General features: G+C 33.5%; 2 protein-coding genes and 1 pseudogene across 3 annotated transcripts; 2 read left to right on the top strand and 1 right to left on the bottom strand.

Annotated features, from left to right (window-relative positions):
* The first annotated feature begins 10,011 nt into the window (after positions 1-10,011).
* LOC144566583 (UDP-glucuronate:xylan alpha-glucuronosyltransferase 1-like) lies at positions 10,012-12,791 on the top strand. Its single transcript, XM_078316635.1, has 4 exons — positions 10,012-10,270; positions 10,485-10,691; positions 10,836-11,476; positions 11,659-12,791. Exons 1-4 carry the CDS (start codon positions 10,206-10,208, stop codon positions 12,633-12,635), a joined length of 1,890 nt encoding a protein of 629 aa, XP_078172761.1. The 5' UTR covers positions 10,012-10,205; the 3' UTR covers positions 12,636-12,791.
* Positions 12,792-12,892: 101 nt separating this feature from the next.
* LOC144566585 (dirigent protein 9-like) lies at positions 12,893-15,731 on the top strand. Its single transcript, XM_078316636.1, has one exon. It carries the CDS (start codon positions 13,087-13,089, stop codon positions 13,672-13,674), a length of 588 nt encoding a protein of 195 aa, XP_078172762.1. The 5' UTR covers positions 12,893-13,086; the 3' UTR covers positions 13,675-15,731.
* LOC144566584 (putative pectinesterase/pectinesterase inhibitor 51 pseudogene) lies at positions 13,964-15,719 on the bottom strand (annotated as a pseudogene). The gene has a single exon (XR_013515229.1). The product of XR_013515229.1 is annotated as a putative pectinesterase/pectinesterase inhibitor 51 pseudogene (transcript).
* Positions 15,732-18,662: the final 2,931 nt, after the last annotated feature.

Below are 18,662 nucleotides of genomic sequence, written 5' to 3'. Positions count from 1 at the left end.
TAACTTGTCTTAATGTATAAGCTTATTTCATATATACATGTTCCCAAGCTATTGATAACCAGGCCGGCTGGGTGTACATATATATATAATAATAATTTGCAGTATATGTTTGCGTACGAATTCACATTCTTCAGTCTTCACGTTACCTGACTCATGAGGACAATTGAAACGGACGGTCCGTAATCTTTTTTTTAACTTGGCACGAATTTCAAAGCATAAATAATATTGTACCCTAAACTTATCCTGAATAAGCACCGGCTGAGAGCAAATCTGGACCATCAGTTTTAATTTGCTTGAGTCAGGTACCTGGGAGGATACAGATCCCTTGCGTACGTACGTAGTATTTATACATTGGAAACCAGTTGTCAGTTGACTTAAATTGAAAATTCATACAATTGGAGAAAACTAATCTGAATTTTAACAACGGAATTAGTAAAGTGGATGCATGTGTTTGAATGTGTCTTGAGTTAAATATCGAATTAATAACCTAACAACGGAATTAGTAAAGTGGATGCATGTGTTTGAATGTGTCTTGAGTTATCTATCTAATTAGCTTTCACACGCCGAAAAACTAATGGCTGCTTTTTATATAGGAACGTAACATGATGTCACGATTCTAGGTTATATTTGATAGATGAATTAAATTGGATAAGAGTAAAAAAAGAAATAATTCTTATTACATATGAGATTGGCGATAAAACATCTTTTTATAGTTCTCCACTTTATTTTCCTACAAAACACGACCCAACTGAATAACGAAATTATTTTTCCTACGTACTATATTATTTATCTGTTGATGCCTTTGTACAATAAATGTTTTTATTTTATTTCTAATGTTTATCATTTCTTAAATTGTTATGAACTACGTGACAATAAATCAATTCAAAAACATCACAAAAAGTTTCAAAATAAGTTGATGGCAATTAAATATGTCAAATATATGCAGAAAAAAAGACTCAAATCAGAGAGAAAAGCGAAATTTTTTTACAAAGTGTCTTTTTTTTTCAAAATATAAAACAAAATACACTCCTAAAATTCTTAACAAAAATACCTTTGTAGATCGATCCCACTTGTTCCCTCTCCTTCCCTTCCTCTCATTCCTCCATATTTACTCTCATTATTCTTTGCCTAAGTAAAATTTACAATTGTGATTTCATTTCGGTTTTGAATAAATTTTACTTTTTAATTATGTGTATATAAGTGATTTAGAATAAAAAATTTAAGTGTGAAATTTTATTTGCTAAAATCATAAAGTATAATATTAGCGTATATGTAGAATATTTTCAACATATGGGTCTTTTAAAAATTTATTATAAGACATGGTATTAACTTATTTTATAAAAAAAAAAGTATCTAACATATAAATGTTTATAACATATGCATTTTATCTAGTTTATTTGGTATAAAATTTCATATTCTTAGTTTTCACAACTATAAGAATTTTATCACATCACATGTTAAGAACAATTTAGTGAGGTACTTATGCTTCAATAAAAATATAGTAATTATGTATATGATATAATCTTAAGAAATTAAAAAATAAATAACCAATAAAAATATACTAATTATGTGTGTGGATTTATACTTCGAAATACATCTTGTGTGTTTTATATGCATATAGGCGGATTAAAATACATGGTACGGGGTTAATTGACTCCCATTTTTTATATTTTTTGTAATTATGTATGATTTTCAGTATAATTTAGAGTAAATGTTATGGTACTTTAAATTTGATCCTCATTCTTTGTAGAAAAGTTTTATATGATTGACCCCCATAGTTCGAGAGTCTAGCTCTGCCCCTACATATATATAAATAGTAGGCTACACATATCAACAAGTAGACTATTGATTTAATTTGTGCTTCAATAAAGCTCCACATTTTTATCTCTATTTCTAAAGTCCGAATAATCAATCCGAAACGCTCAACATGATCTTCATATTAAAATGTGCTTAGTGACCAAATTTTATATTTTTTGAAACAAAAAAAAATGTAATTTTTAGCTTAGATAAAAAATCACTGTTTTGGATGGTTCATAATGTTATGGAAACAGGTGATTATGTATCTATATAAAAATAGTAAAGATATTTCAAAAAAATATGAAATTTGGTCTCCAAGCACATTTTAATATGATGATCATGTTTAGCGGTTTAGATCGACCATTAGATATTTGAAAACAAAGAAAAAAATATAAAGCATAATTGAAACACAAAACCAATAATGTATTTTAACCATAGTTTCCTCTAATATATATGGACTAACCCAACTCATGATAGTTTCCCTCTAATATTTGACTAAAGGAAACTAAACTATTATTTTTTTGAGCTTTACTTGGGAATGGTCATACATGGAGAAGTGGCATATGCCCCCGGGCATTATTTGCAAGGGAAGTTACGATTTTTGGGAACTCACTTTTTTAGGTCATCGTAAAGAACTAGCTAGTGCTCTTATTAATTATCTACTTGTACAGAAATATGAAAGTAACACTAAAATTAAGTATGAGTACAAGTCTTTTCTTGCTCATCATTTAAACAAATATTTTGACTTGTTCATCTTTTTGTCTAAGGACGCACATACTCATGATTAACATCTTTGTCGATGTTGTTAAATAAATTTGAAACCTCAGGTTTTGACTTGAGAAAAATGCATCTTCTCTTGGTTCGTTTATGCAGCTTAAATTTTTGTACAAAATTCTGATAACATATTGGTCTATATATATGCTACCAATATTCATCATATAATGATGAATAATTCAATTTGTACTGAAATTACTTTGTGGATGTGACGACATGACACGTTACCTATTGATATATATGATCAGTAACTATAGTATATTGTCTACCCTAAAAAAAAATATAGTATATTGTCACAGATTTTAGTATATGATAAGACATTGCTAGACTCAAATGCGCTGACATCCGTGGCAGCGTGAACCACCTTCTCTCAGGCATTCTTTAGTGATTTTATGGATAATTAATGCACTTTCGTCACACACACACACACACCAGTACATGAATTTGTATTCCTTCAGCTTACCTGACTGAGTACGTAGAATTGAATCGGACGGTCCGAAAATGAATTGGCACGCATCTCAAAGCACAAATAATCCTGCCCCCTCTGTCATCCCGAATACCGACCGGCTGAGAGTAAATATGATATGTCCGTTTCAATTGTCAATTGTCTTGAGTCAGGTACCTGGGAGGATACGTACGGATCCCCAGTACATAACCACAGACTCTTTCTTTTGACGGCAACTCTGCTCCCTAAAACTGATTTTTTTTAGTTTGTGGGCAACGCAAATACGCAATGCACATCAAGCGATGATTAAAGAATCCATAATTAACCTCTGGGGTAACAAAATATTTTAGTTTAGATCTAGACAGTCCAATCGAAATTCAGGCCTAAGAAGAAACGGACAGGGCCTCTTTAATTTGAGTCTCTTCCCACAGGTACTTGAGGTACAATTTTAAAATATGGACGGTCCAGATTAATCTAGCTGGGTCAAACTCAATATGGAGCCGGTTGGAACTTTAGGAGGGTCTGCTTTGAGATTCGTACCACATGAAAAGAACAATCCAGATTTATGGCTTGCACCTCATATACCTGGGTTGATACGGATTCCTTTAATTTCATGTAGATTCTGTTTTGAACTAAAAAACTTTCTGGTTATTTTTTCACTATTCAACAGTAGATATTAATCACATCTAAGTACTTAAAACGGAATTAGTAGTGTCAATACTCAATAGCTTACTTGGATGGATGCATTTTCAATTTTCCATACTCATACCTACCCTGTACCCTTTAAATATTAGAGAAATTTAGATATATGCCCATCATAACTTTGTAAATTAGATATTTTCGCATCAAAACTTCAAAATTAGTTATTTCCCCGTATAAACTTACATATTTTTATTAATATAACCATTTCTTACATCAAGCATTTAAATATATAGTTAAATATTAATTAAAAATAAAATGACTGTTTTACCCTTCATGTACTCTTCTCCTTCCCTTCTCCTCTTACCGTGCAACTCCCTCCTTACCCAGTTCTTCCTTACCATCAATAGTCCCATCTTATAATACATATACCTTAGGCATGACTAGATAATTAAGTAGACACTGCATTTCATGGGAAAATAAATTAACGTGCATAGTTTTGCAAGATGTTTTTTCTTAAATCAAATTAAATTGACCACAACCTGTTCATTTCAATTTTAAAGGGCGTGCAAGGTGAAAATATTTTCTTTTTCAACCTTCAAAAAATTGGTAAAAGAAACCTTCAAAAAGAAAATATTTTCTTTTTCAGAGACATGAGCATACTGTTACCGAACAATAACAACAGAGCAAGCATTATAAATTTTGGATTAACAAAATCAGGATCGTGTTTCTATGACAAGAAATTTGAACTATAAAAGAAATTGCCAACTCAGGAATCAGGATGGAAGACAATGTGTTCATTAACCAAAGAAAGAAAAGCAAGACATAATAGGAAAAATAAACGGAATAAATAAGAAAATTAATTTGTAACAAATAGACAGAAAAGTGGGAATTGGAGGAACAAGTGCTGTCAACATAAAAGAAAGCATTGTCAATTTAACATATCAAAATGGCGGTAGACTACATCAATATAACACATCAACAATAATATTTCCCACCAAGATAACATTAAGAGAAAAACAAGGTAAATAAGAGACTCACAGTAAATCACAAACAATAAATAAGAACAGTAATTGTCACCTGGACATTAATTAAACTAAGCTAATGGGACAGTCTAACATTAACATCACTAGCACAGGAGCAGGATGAAGCAGGGGACTAGGGGAGTAGAATTTAAAAGAGAAGAAGAAATCAAAACTTCAATTGTATACTCAAGTTTCAAATATGAAAGGAGATGCTATAACTTCCCTTCCAGAGAGAGAATAAGGTGGCGGAGAGACAGAGAGGCAGTAAAGGAATCTCAAGGAGGAGAGACGATACAACTGGATGGGACAGAGCACGAACAGGGTTCGCATCATAATGTAGAGAGAAACAACTGTCAGTGAACCTTCAATTGCTGAGTGAAGGAAGAATATTAACAAAGAAAGATTGGAGAAAATGAAGTGCTCATGCAAGATTTGGTACCAGTGGTACCAACTGAAGCTTCTGAAGAGAAAACAACAACGATCCCGAGAAGAGGGAAGAGTTAGGGTCAGAAGTTTGAACTAGGGGCAAAAATGTCCTTTTAATCATTTATTAATATTAATTTTTATTTTTAAGTGATTAAATTAACAAATGGGTATATTAATAATATATGTGAATTTAGATGGGGAAATAACTAATTAATTTTAAGATTTTGATGGAAAAATATCTAATTGATGAAGTTATGATGGGCATATATCTAAATTTCTCTAAATATTAATTTTCTCATACCTTACCCTTACCCTTATCTATTAATATTAAGATAGCAAATAAGAAAACAAATAACGATAATTAGTAAAAAAAATTGATAGCATATAAATCCAAAAATATAACAAATAAACATATACATTAGATACACGAAAAAAAAATGATCTCATAATAATTAATGAAATGATAAAATACTGTATAAATCAGTCATAAATTACTAATTAAAAACTATATAAAATGATAAATAAATAATTTTACCACAAATTACTACATAAAATTTTATATGAATATAATATAAATCAATCTAGTTATAAAAATAAAATTATATAGTTATATATATAAATGAAAATATTATCATATATAGCTTTATATTTATTAAATTAATATTCTAAAAGTAACGGGTAACAAATAATTCTTACATATACTTTTACTTAATAAACTAATATATTTTTTTTAATCCATACTTATATCCAATAAATTAATAAAAAAAAATATTCATACCCATCTTAAAATAATATAGATCAGATAAACTAATGAAAGAGTATCATTGACAGAGTGCGTATCCTCTGATATATCTCATATTTTGTGTGACCGACGTGTCTGGTGCCTATTCGTGGATACCGCAGGGGCCAGTATTATTTAAGCTTTGAGATTCGTGCAAACCGTATTTAAACAGTTACGATTTTCTATAAAGTCACGCAAAATATGAGATATCTCAGAGGATGTGAATTCATCATTGACACCCGTAAACGGAATGGATACCACAAGAGACATGCCAGGTTCAGACACGTTTACACAATCGATAGAATATATTTGTGACAACTAATCATCGGATGAGATGGATCCGGGATCCCTATCTAAAGGTTACTGGTCCCAGTCTCCCAGACCTAGGGGTGCGCAAAAAGCTCATGACTCGAAACTCAGTTCGGAATCAATTCGGATTTAACTCATTATAACTCGAGTTAAAACTGACTCAATTTTACTGACTCGGTTGATTTATGAGTCGATTCCAAGTTATCCCCAACTCGGTTCGGAATTAACTCGGTTGGACTCATCACACCAAATCCTAATTCATATATTTCTAATTTTTTAGACGCCCCAAAACCTTAAAAATTAGAAATATTTGCCACTGCCAACATTTTATTTGACTAGTACTTTTTTTGTTAGCAATTTGCAGCAGATGAAGAGAAGTAGAGAAGAAAGAGGAAGAAAAGTAGAGAAAAGAACCGCGTACTGCTTTATTAGACTTTTTTTTTGGTAATTTTGTTTGGTAATTTAATAATTGTGTAATGTTTTGTTAGACATCGTAATATTTGGTAATTTGATGAACTATGTACTATTTCTTTTGTTTTGTTAATTTATTAGACTATGTACTGTTTTGTTAGACTTAATTTATCAGTTTGGTAATTTTTAATTATGTACTATTTTGGTATTTTCGTAATTTTAAATTATGTGTTGGCCATTATTTATTATGTATTGTCTTTAATTGTGTATTATTTTGATAAACTATATAATATTTTTTTTTGTTAGAATTAAATTAGACTGTCTCATTATGTACCACATTATGAGTCATGAGTCGACTCGCTTCAACTCGAGTTGCTCGTGAATTGATTTCAAATTAGAATTTTTTACTTGGAACTAAATTAGCGACTCGGAATTAACTCGACTCATAAGTTTGCGAGTTAAATCCAAGTTGTCTTCAACTTGGCTCATGTCACCCAGACCCCATGATCGATCTCAACTCTCAAGTTCTTAACCCATGTGTTGAAATAGACTGCGTCTATGCTTAACGGGCCTCGAAATTTTGGGGCCTCTTTCCATATTAAAGGTTAAATTTTATAGATTATTGGGCCTGAAAGAAAGCTCATGAGACCAATTTGCTGGATGGGCTTAATTTTAACATAATTAGTAAACACTGTGGATTAGGTATAACAAAATCTGTTAAAAGGTAACATGGATTCTCACTCATTACTCATTACGTTCATTAATGGGAAATAATTAATGGATGAGGCTCTACACAACAGAACTAATTACAACATTCACTCATAGGGTTTTTCTAAATAAAAGAAAGAAAGAAAGAACATTAACTGATGACTGATGAGGCACATCTGACGAAAGTAAGGAAAACAAAATTGTAATACTATAGCGCTTGCTTTATTTTATTTGTTTTTTGAAAGAATGAATTTACTTTATGAACATGATGATTTACATTAATACATGGCATATTTCAGATGATATTTATTTAGACTGATTTGATGTCGCAGCTAACAAGTTATTGTTACTAATTATTAATTATTTCAATGGTACAATACATGAAGACGCCTGATGTTTATTTCCTAGCTAGTTAATTGTGGGTCTAATTGGATCATCACATTAATGGGTTATCTTACTTTATCTCACAAACTCTAATTTGGTAGGATGCATTCCTCAGGAGACAAACCTTTTAACATTTATTGATGAGTTGAGAAGATGTCTCGCCAAACTCTTTGTTACTTTTTTTAGTTCAAAGTACAAGCTTTATGTGATTTTGTCGTATGATTAGCTAGAGAATGTTCTCTGTGTTTCATCTGAAACTATAACCAATCCATAGATGTATATTTTTCACCAAATGTATTGCTCTCTCTTATCCCTTGGTCTGAAAGTTAACTACTTTGAGACATCACCATGTACATCCTTAGTGGAGATTTTAGATAGACCCTGGTCCACCGTGAATATGATGCACGTACCCTCTCATCACAGCTTTAGCCTTTAGGTACATAATTAACTGGCATGTTGTATATCTTGAGATTATAAATGCTGAGTTGTAGATTCATCTTGCTTCGTCATATACTACCAAGCTTATATAATTGAGGAAAAAAATAAAGATTAATTAAGTCAACCAAATAGATGTTTAAAATCTATAAGTTTTTTTTTTAAAGTAAATTAAGTGGGAAGTCAAGCCACCCAACTATTTAATATCCACAATGGATTGTTCCTTCTTGATTTTAAATTTATAATTTATTTGTTAAGACTTTCACAAGACTTGATTCTTATTGTTTTTAAATTGTACTTCGTTTTCTTATATTTGATTAATACTGTGGGAGCTACAAGAATGGGTACAGTATCTGCGATGGATACTGTCGGTATATCCTCACAGATGCTACCGTCACTAATAGAAAAAACACATTTCTGACAGCATACCCTCGCGGATACTATTTCATTCTTGTAGTCGAAGTTGTTACAAGTCCAAAATCCAATTGAAGCAGAGTCAAAAATTAATATTGAAGACATGGATGATCAAATATGTGACATGTAATTTCATTTTATAAGGGAGACTAATAGGAATAATTTTTATATAAATTAAAAATATTAAAGGAGAGAATAAAAAAATTCACTTCATAAGGGGCTTAACCCCCTTTCCCAATATACATATTTCTGTCTTTAATTTTGAAGTGAAAATTACTTGAAACCCAGTACAAAGGGAAGTGACTAGTTTAATAATTGAGTAGAACTAGGGTGTTCTTAAGTTCACTAAGTTTTTTGGTGAACTCAAGTCTAAAATCTGTCAAATCGGCTTCAAGTAATGAATCCGAACCGTTGAAATCCGCATAAGAGTGATGAGTCTACATGTGAAAATTTTAAACATTCAAATTAATTTAGTATAAAGTCAAGCAGTCAAAATAAGTTCAAAAAATGAATGCATAAAAATTAATTTATTTATTTTCTAATTTTGACCGCTTGACTTTATACTAAATTAATTCAAATGTTTAAAATTTTCACATGTAGACACATCACTCGTAATGTAGGAGAATTTCAACCGTTCGGATTCATCACTTGAAATCAATTTGATGGATTTTAGACTTGAGTTCACCAAGAGTCCCTTGCAACTATTTGTCTAAAATTTAGTATCATTTGGTGAACTTAAGAACACCCTAGTTCATTTGGCAAGGGACTTGGTCATGAACTTAAGAACACCCTAGTTCTACTCTTAATAATTTAGGATCATTTGCAATTGTTTGTCTCATATTAGCTAGGGATCCAAATGACCACTAATTAATTAAACACATATATATTCACAAAAAAATGTTCAGGTTTTTTCCAAACTGGGCCCTTACGGATCATATATTAGGTGTCTGGACGAATGCACATTTCTAAAATGTTAGTTGGATTTGGTAGCCTCCAAAGTGTTAAGGTTAGTGGAACTACATCCAACCAATATTCACATCTCCTATTGTTTTTTTTTTTTTTTTTTTAATGCACATCACATGTCATTCTCTAAGAGTTCGCTTTACTCTCGTTCAAGATTGAGAACTAGGTTATTCTTGAAGCAATATATACGATATAAAGGGATAGAACAAAAGAAAATGACAGCAAAGCAGCTCATATATATTTATATACTAAAATAAAATGGTTGGCTTTCAGTTAAATCTCACCAAATTAAGAATTTTATTTTCAACATCCAACAATTATACATGAATACCACATATGTCCATTGGATTGAAAGTGTTGGGAGAAATATTAAGGAAACGACAATACCAATTAGATAGTTTGACTAATATCGGTAGCTGTAGAGCTCTCCTAATGATTGGGACAACAAAGCTTTTTTTCTTTTTGTCCTTTCACAATAAAAGCCCTTAGATACCCTTAGGTTAGAAAAATGCTTTCCTCCTCCACCTTTCTTCTCTATTTAAATTGTACTTACTTTGGTTCATTTAATACTCACATGTATGGATGTCATTTTGCATTTGGTACGTACATGTTAGAAGATTCTAAGATGCAAAGAAATGTCATTTTGTGCTAAGTTCAAGGAAAGTATAACTGCGACAGACACAAGAATTTCAATATGAGAAGTCATGCGGGATATGGTTTTGCTTATAAAGAGACAAGGCATCGTCTCGCCGGAATCCAGTAAGTTTATCGTGTCATGTCGACTTTCACATTTTTGTATTTAACGGTTTAATTCACCAATGAGGCAAAAGGAATATATATACACGAAAATGGACAAATTTTATTTTAAGAAAAAGTGTTTATGGAATATTGTTTCAGTTTTTCTTCATGTGACTTGCTAGTCCTTATCCTAGTATATATCTAAATTATACAGTAACAAGTTTCTTAATTTCAGATTTAATGCAAGCAAAAGGAAGTACTATAAAAACAGCTTTTCAATTAAGGAGAACAACAAGTTTGGCAAATATATTTTGTCAGAGGGGTTTGGATGCAGATTTCACCTTCTGAAGCTTATTCTGGTATTCACAACATGTGGTTCTTTCATGACTCTGCTCAGCTCTTCAAGCATTTCTCATGGGGAGGTTCTAATGCATTCCGGCAGGTAATTTGCACAAATGTCCTCATTTTTTTTTTTGGAAAAGAAGATCATTGTTATATATACAATTAAATATATCCTGTACTACTATTGAGTTCTGATATATCTTGCCATAATAGACATATCGATCTTTGTTGTGATACTACACAGATCAAAGCTTGTAAAAATGGGATGGTTATGGGGAAGTGATCAACCCGACTCAGGATACACTTCATACTCCACAATTGATTGGAGGAAAATATCAAAAGCCGTAGACAAGCTTGGCATTCCGAAAGAGAACCTAAAAGTCGGCCTTCTGAATTTCAACCAAGATGAGTTCAACAAATCTCAAACCCTACTTGCTTATTCTGCTGTGTCAAACATACATCTGGACCAATCAAATGCCACCTGGGACGAACTATTTCCTGAATGGATAGATGAAGAGGAAGAGTATAGCGTACCGACCTGTCCCAAATTACCCCAGCCTAGTGCTCCAAAAGGGGTTTATTTCGACCTAGTCATGGTCAAGTTGCCATGTAGGAGGGAGGGGAACTGGTCGAGGGATGTGGGGCGGTTGCACCTGCAGTTGAGTGCAGCTAGAGTTGCGGTAGACTCACTTATTGGAGGTGGAAAGAAGGTGCATGTCTTGATAGTTAGCAAGTGTTTTCCAATACCCAATTTGTTCAAGTGCAAGAGACTTGTTACGAGGGAAGGAGATGTTTGGCTTTACAAATCTGAGTTGGATGAGTTGATCGAGAAATTAAGGCTGCCGGTTGGGTCATCCAAACTTGCGCTACCTTACAATGAAATAGGTTAGCTTTTATGACAATTATTTTGTCTTATTTTTTACCCAGTTATGTTACATTTATTTGTAATTTTTGTTAATTCTTGGCTACACAGAAGAATTATGTTGTTTACATAGTTACTATCATACTGCTAGTATGGTTGACCTAACTTCTCAATTTATCATTTCTACCTAATGTACCTTAAACAGGGAGAAAATATGTGCCTTCCCCGAGCCGTGTTGCATATGCTACAATCCTCCACTCAGAAAATGCATATGTATGTGGCGCAATCACAGCCGCCCAAAGCATTCGCATGACTGGATCAACGCATGACCTGGTACTCTTGGTTGACGAGTCAATAAGTGCCGACCACCGAGTCGGGCTTGAAACAGCTGGCTGGAAGATCCGCTCCATTAAGCGGATCCGCAATCCGCATGCTGAGCCTGAAGCATACAATGAGTGGAACTACAGCAAATTCTGGCTTTGGAAACTAACTGATTATGACAAAGTTATTTTCATTGATGCTGACCTCCTAATTTTACAAAATATCGATGTATTATTCACCATGCCTGAGATCACAGCAACGGGTAATAATGGAACCCTTTTCAACTCGGGCATAATGGTAATTGAACCATCAAATTGCACTTTTGAACTTTTGATGAAGCATATACATGAGATAAAATCATACAATGGAGGGGATCAAGGCTATTTGAATGAGATTTTCCCTTGGTGGCATAGGATTCCAATGCACATGAACTTTTTGAAGCATTTTTGGGAGGGAGATTCAGACGTAGTGAAGGAGAAGAAAACAAACCTATTTGGATCCGACCCACCAATTTTATATGTGATCCATTATCTTGGGATTAAGCCCTGGCTCTGTTACAGGGATTATGACTGTAACTGGAATGTCATTTCACAGAACGAGTTCGCAAGTGATGTGGCACATCAAACGTGGTGGCGAGTACATGATAAAATGCCAAAATATTTGCAGAGTTTCTGCCTTTTGGGTGAAAAACAAAAGGAGACCTTGAAGTCTGACAGGTTTGAGGCAAAACAGGGTAACTACACGGACGGCCATTGGAAGAGACCTATAAAGGATCCAAGAACGAGACTGTGCTCAGATGATATATGCATAAAGAAGAGAATGAAGAAGAACAAGGAAACTTTGCGTAGTTTTGTAATGTAAATTGTTGCAATATTGTTTTGTTGTACGAAAGGCATCTTTTTCCATTGCAATCTCATAGAGGATGCGATAGGCGTACTCTAGTTTTCCTTTTCTTTTCTTTTTTCCCCACATTTTTTTTTTGTCATGAATGCATCTTAAATAAATTTAATTAGTTTGCTATTTTTTTTTTAAAAAAAAAAAAACAGTAAACTTTGGGCCAACTTAACCTAATTAGAAACTAATGTAATTCAAGTCTAACAACACCCATTACAGGTTCCAGCAAATTAACATAATATAATTAAAAAAAAAAAACCTTTGTCAACCACTGTACCTAATCCATACAACTCTTGGTCACCTAAACCTTCAACCCTACAAGCAACAAAACCATAAACAGTCACTTAGTTATAAGCTCACCACCTCAAGCGATACAAAAATTAATATCAAATTAATCCAGAATCCCTGTGCGTACAACATGGAAAGTGAAGATCACATCAAAAAACATGGCATATCTTGGTTGGTTCTTTCAATCTTAGTCACCTTCAATCTTGGTACCGCTACTGCACGGCAAGGAAGTCTTGACCCTGATGGAAAAATCACATTCTATATCACAGGTACAGTACCATTAACTCCACAACATGTCAAGCCTGAGGGTCTCTTCAAAGTTCAAGACCAAATTGACCCATCTGCAAGCTTCTTAACCTTTCTTACTCCTCCACATGCATTAGCAACCGGGAAATTGAAGTTTATAAACCAGGAGCTACAAGGCGAAAGAAAGATCGGTATGCCACTAATAGGGCAAGTTGAAGGGGTACAAGTGACAAGTCTCGGAGATGATAAAAGTAGTATATTGGCATTGGAGGCTACTTTTGCTACTACTACAGGTAAATCAAAGGATACTCTAAGATTCTTTGGAGTTTATCGTGCTGATGTGGTATCTCAGATTGCGGTAGTTGGAGGTACAGGGAAATACGACCAAGCAAGTGGCTTTGCCATAATCAAAGGTGGTGGCAGGGAGGAGAGTTCAAGCAACAATTTTGGTTTCACCGTGTATCTCAAGTGATGACAAGAAATGGTCTATAATAACAAGTTTATTTTTCATTCATGTTACTACCATTCGAAAGAAATAAGAATGAGATAAATCTAAATTCAGCATTTGTAAATCTTTTTTTTTTTTCGCATGCAACTGTCATATTTAATGATATGTTCATTTTGTTGTTAAACAGAGAATATAATTCAAGATGTATTTCTCTCCAAAGAAAAACAAAAATGGTTACTGAAATAAAGAACCAAACTTAATACGTAAGAATATAATGTGAAATGTATTTTTGTAGAAAGAAAAACAAAAATGGTTACTGAAAGAAAGAACCAAACTTAAAACAGTAACTTACAAACTGGTTAGTCCTTTATTCTGAATCAATCTACAACTTTTCATTACTTTTGCCTCCTCTAGTTAATGCAAAAAATTAATTTCCAGATCATATTTCTATTTACTCACTATTCACCAATTCTTTATTGAATCCATTCATGGCCCTGGATAAAATTCTCCACCGAATAAACATGCAACCTCTCTTTTGGAACCCGACTACTCCACTCGACCCTCCCTTTAGTCTCTGCACCTGGGCCCCAGTTGCCATACTCCCCATAATACAATGTACCTAAAGCAAATTCCCCTCTCCAAGGCAACCACCCCTCTTTCCTCACCATCTCACCTAGGTAACAACCAACAAAAACTGTCCTTGCATACTCCTTCCATGGCCGACCCAAATAAAGCCGGTGCACAAGTGGGTTTTTCCTATACAGCTCCAAGTACTCCCTACTACCACCAATCCTACAATTGTGGAAAACAAAACCCGTAGCCTGAGCCGGGTTGGTACGGCCATGAGCTGTTACTATGTTTTTAGCACCTTTTTCAGGTCTCTCTAACCTTGGTACAGTCTCTATTGTGCAGTTATAAAACAGTGCAGCTGAATTTCCAAATATGAAATCGACTGTACCAGTAATATAACAATTCTGGTAAAACTGGCGCATCGACCTGGCATAGAGTGTATCCTGGTGACCTCTAAATTCCACAAATTCTAAAACCGACCTGTCACTGTCTGAGCGAAAGGCCACTGCTTGGTGAGCCCTAGCACTAGCTGAATTCTCAATGGTGATATCACGTGCCCGAAAGCCATCTCCTATAGCAGTAACTGTCGCAGTATCAATTGTGGTCAAATTTGGCATTTGGGCATTCAGTTCACCGGTAATAACAGTTTTACCCATGCCGTCTCCTATGAATGTGACATTGGTCTTTTCAAATGGAACTACAACAGTTTCCTTATATATACCATATTTGATATGGATTACATAGCGGGTTGAGACAAAATCAGGCACAGCCACTATTGCATCTTGGATTGAGTTGTAGTCACAAAATCCAGACTTACACACTGTGGCATTTGGTCGAACACCAGTAGAGAATGAAGAATAACTGGAGATCCTTTTGCCAGTCAACACCCATGGTTCTTCAAAGAACCCTTGTCGCTCAGTTGATGGTGGTGCAAATTGAGAGAAATCAGACCCGAATCGAAGATATGAAGAGAGAAGAGAGAGAGTATTGCTTGTGAGAGAAGCAAGATGGGTAACGGCGGAGAAGATATTATGGTTTACTAAGATTGATTTGTTGAGATTAGAGAGGTAATTAGAACAATCGTACTGGTAAAGCAACCCAGCCGAGAGATAAGCGCGAGAATTCAACAAATGCAGTTTGGGGGTTTGAGTTAGGGAGGCACGAGCCGCAGTAAGACGGTGAGAGGAGAGAATGAGGTGGGACTGACAGGTCGGGTAGGGAGAAACGAGGGGTAAAGTTCTGCGAAGGGTAGAGTGAGAAAGGGAGAGGGAGGAGAGGAGGAGGGAGAGAGGGAAGGGGAAAGAAGAGGAGAGAGAAGGGGAGAGGGAGATGCAGAGGGAAGGGAAAGGGGTGGCACGACAGGCGAGATGGAGAGGGGAAGAAGAGGGAGAGGAGGGGAAAGTAACAGAGGTGAAGAGAAGGAGAATTACAGAGGAGATGAGGAGGAGGTGGCAGCGGTGGCGCCGGATTGTAGCGCGAAGTGATCGGAGCCTTTTCATGTGGATTTGGAAAATATTTTAATGACGACAGGAAAAGAAAATTATATTTCTGTATTTCGCTGCATCCCCGGACTAAAGTATATTTACTTTATGGCAAAGATGGAGTCATTTACAAAAAAAAATATTTTAAAGGAATTGAATTTGGTCCTTTTTTCCTTTCGACTTATTTCTTTTCCTCAACTAATCAGCCGCTTAAACTTATCTTTACTTTAGATATAAAATTTTGATATTGATTCAATTGGATCTTTTTTGTTAATTAATATTTTTTGGCACACCAATGGCATCATTTTTGAACTGATAACCCATTTTTAGGGGTGAAAACAGCATAGATAATATCCTATCTATATTTAAACCTTATTCAAATAATTAGATGTGGATATCCGACATCCGAATATTTGTATTACTATGTATACTGATATAATTTTACGTTTCAATTATCTATATATAAATAGTAGATATATGTCATATATTTTAATATATATTATAGAATAATATTGTTATTAACTATTATAATTAGATATATATTATGAACTTTTATATTTTTTAATATTTTTAATATTATTTTAATAAATATATGATCAATCTGTATCTGCCCCGCTTTCGCCCGCCCTTTTGACTATATTTTAATAAATATAATTGATAACTAATGTATTTATATTCAAAAAATAAAAATAAAATATGAATATGATTTTGTCACTATCCGTCCCGTTTTCGCCCGCCATTTTGCATAATAAGTTAGGGTGAGAATCTGCTGCGATCCTACAGGATCGCAGGGTCCTGCGATTCCAATTTCAACCCTTCATTTATTACAGTGTGGGAATCTTAAAAAGAAATAGTTTTTGTGCACGAATCTCAAAAAATATAAACGGTTGAGATTAGAATCGCAGGATCGCAGCAGATTTATGAAATTCGTGCACAAACCCTGCGATCATTTATTGGTATGGTATATTTAAAATTTCAGTTTTTTTTTTATTTTTGAATTGCGTAAATGTGCTTGATGGAAATTGGAAGCACCATTTCAACCTCAGCCTAGACCCTAGGGTGGCAACGAACTGGTTCGATCTGAGCTAATTCTAACTCAGCTTGTTAATTCTAGATCGAGTTACAGTTGAGTGAGGTGGACTTAAGACATTTGAGCTAAAATCTTAGCTTGAAATTGTGACAAGTCTGTCCGAGCTAGCTTGCAAGCTGATGAGCTGGCTTGTTGGGTCTAACTAAATCTTGTTTTAAGAAAAAAATGAAATTTACAAACTTTTTGAATTAAGCTGAACTGAGCTAGACAATATAAAATGCACACAAATTCATAGAAATTCACAAATAGATGCCTACCCAAACTAGTCGCGAGTTGATGAACAAGCTAGATCCTAGATTGAACTCGTTAATTCTGAACTGAGCTAGTGGCGAGACGTTAGCAAGTGAATCAGATACGAGTCACGATCGAACCACGAGTTTTTTTTTGCCACCCTTACTGGACCCTTCCTATTACAGCATATTACACCACTACAACTGCTTGATTGGATTGCCAAGAATAATTTTGCTCTCATATTTACATAGCAATTTTTTATTCGTTTGCAATCGAAAAACTTATTTACATTGAGAATAGTGATGGATGGCGCTACTCTTTTAACATAGTGTCTCGTTGGAATTAGAGATTAAAATTTATATGAATTATATAATTTAATTAATATTTGTATTATTCTGAATCGTATTAGCTTTTCTTAAATTGTTCCAATACTCTAATCTCATAACATTACGTGTAATCTATTTTTTTGTTTATCCAAAAATATCTAGGGGATAAAATTTTGATACAGTTGATAAAATCGACAATAATTCTCAAATAATGAGAATTAATATTTAGTCTAGTGATAAAGACAATAATTTTTAAATAATGTGATAGGTTACAGGTTTGAAATTTAAATGAAAATATTAAAATAGTTTAATAGCTTGATCTCCAACTTTACTCGAAAAAAAAAATCCCAAATAATAGTACTTTTCTGATCCAAGAAACTTTAAAATTATATATTTATAAAGAGAAGGGATTCAATTACACCATAAAATGGTGATACATTTTGACATTACATGTTTATAAGTTATTTTTGTCATTTCGAAATTCAAACAGCCGATCTGAACTGTTCAACATGATTTCCATATTAAAATGTGCTTGGAGACCAAAATTTACATTTTTTTTAAAAATTTATTTAGTATTTATTAAAATGTGTACACAATTATTGTTTTCAGAAATTCTACATCATTGAAAAATCAGTGATTAAAAAAATTATAAAAATAGTAAATAATTTCCAACAAAATGTAAAATTTGATCTTCAAACACATTTTAATATGAAGATCATATTGAACAGTTTGAATCGATTGTTTGACTTTTAAAATTATTAAAATAACTAATAAATATATAGTATGAAAATGTATTACTATTTATGATATAATTCAAGAGTTAGGCTGGGGTGCTATGGATAGCATAGTGGCCTCTATGCTACGGCTCAATATTCGAGTTTTCAAAATCCAAACGGTCGATCCGAACCGTTCATCTTATTCTCCATATTAATATCTGCTTGGAGACCAAATTTTACATTTTTCTGAATTTTTTTACTATTTATTAAGTATTTTACAAAATTGTTGATCCAACGGTGGCTGCACAAAACAGTAAAACCGTTGGATTAGCGATTTTCAAAGTGGCTTAATAAATAGTAAAAAAATTCAGAAAATTATAAAATTTGGTCTCCAAGCAGATATTAATATGGAGAATAAGATGAACGGTTCGGATCGACCGTTTGAATTTTGAAAACTCAAATATTGAGCCGTAGCATAGAGGCCACTATGCTATCCATAGCAACCCAGCCTAACTCATAATTCAATGCCTCATTTATAACTTTTGTTTTAGTTCTGTCAATATCGACAGCTTCGATGCAACCAGCTCATTTTGAGATT

Source organism: Carex rostrata, chromosome 15 (assembly GCF_964058835.1).
Source record: "Carex rostrata chromosome 15, lpCarRost1.2, whole genome shotgun sequence".
Classification (NCBI taxonomy): domain Eukaryota; kingdom Viridiplantae; phylum Streptophyta; class Magnoliopsida; order Poales; family Cyperaceae; genus Carex; species Carex rostrata.
Note: the sequence above shows the minus strand (reverse complement) of the source record. Positions and strands in the feature narration are given on the sequence as shown.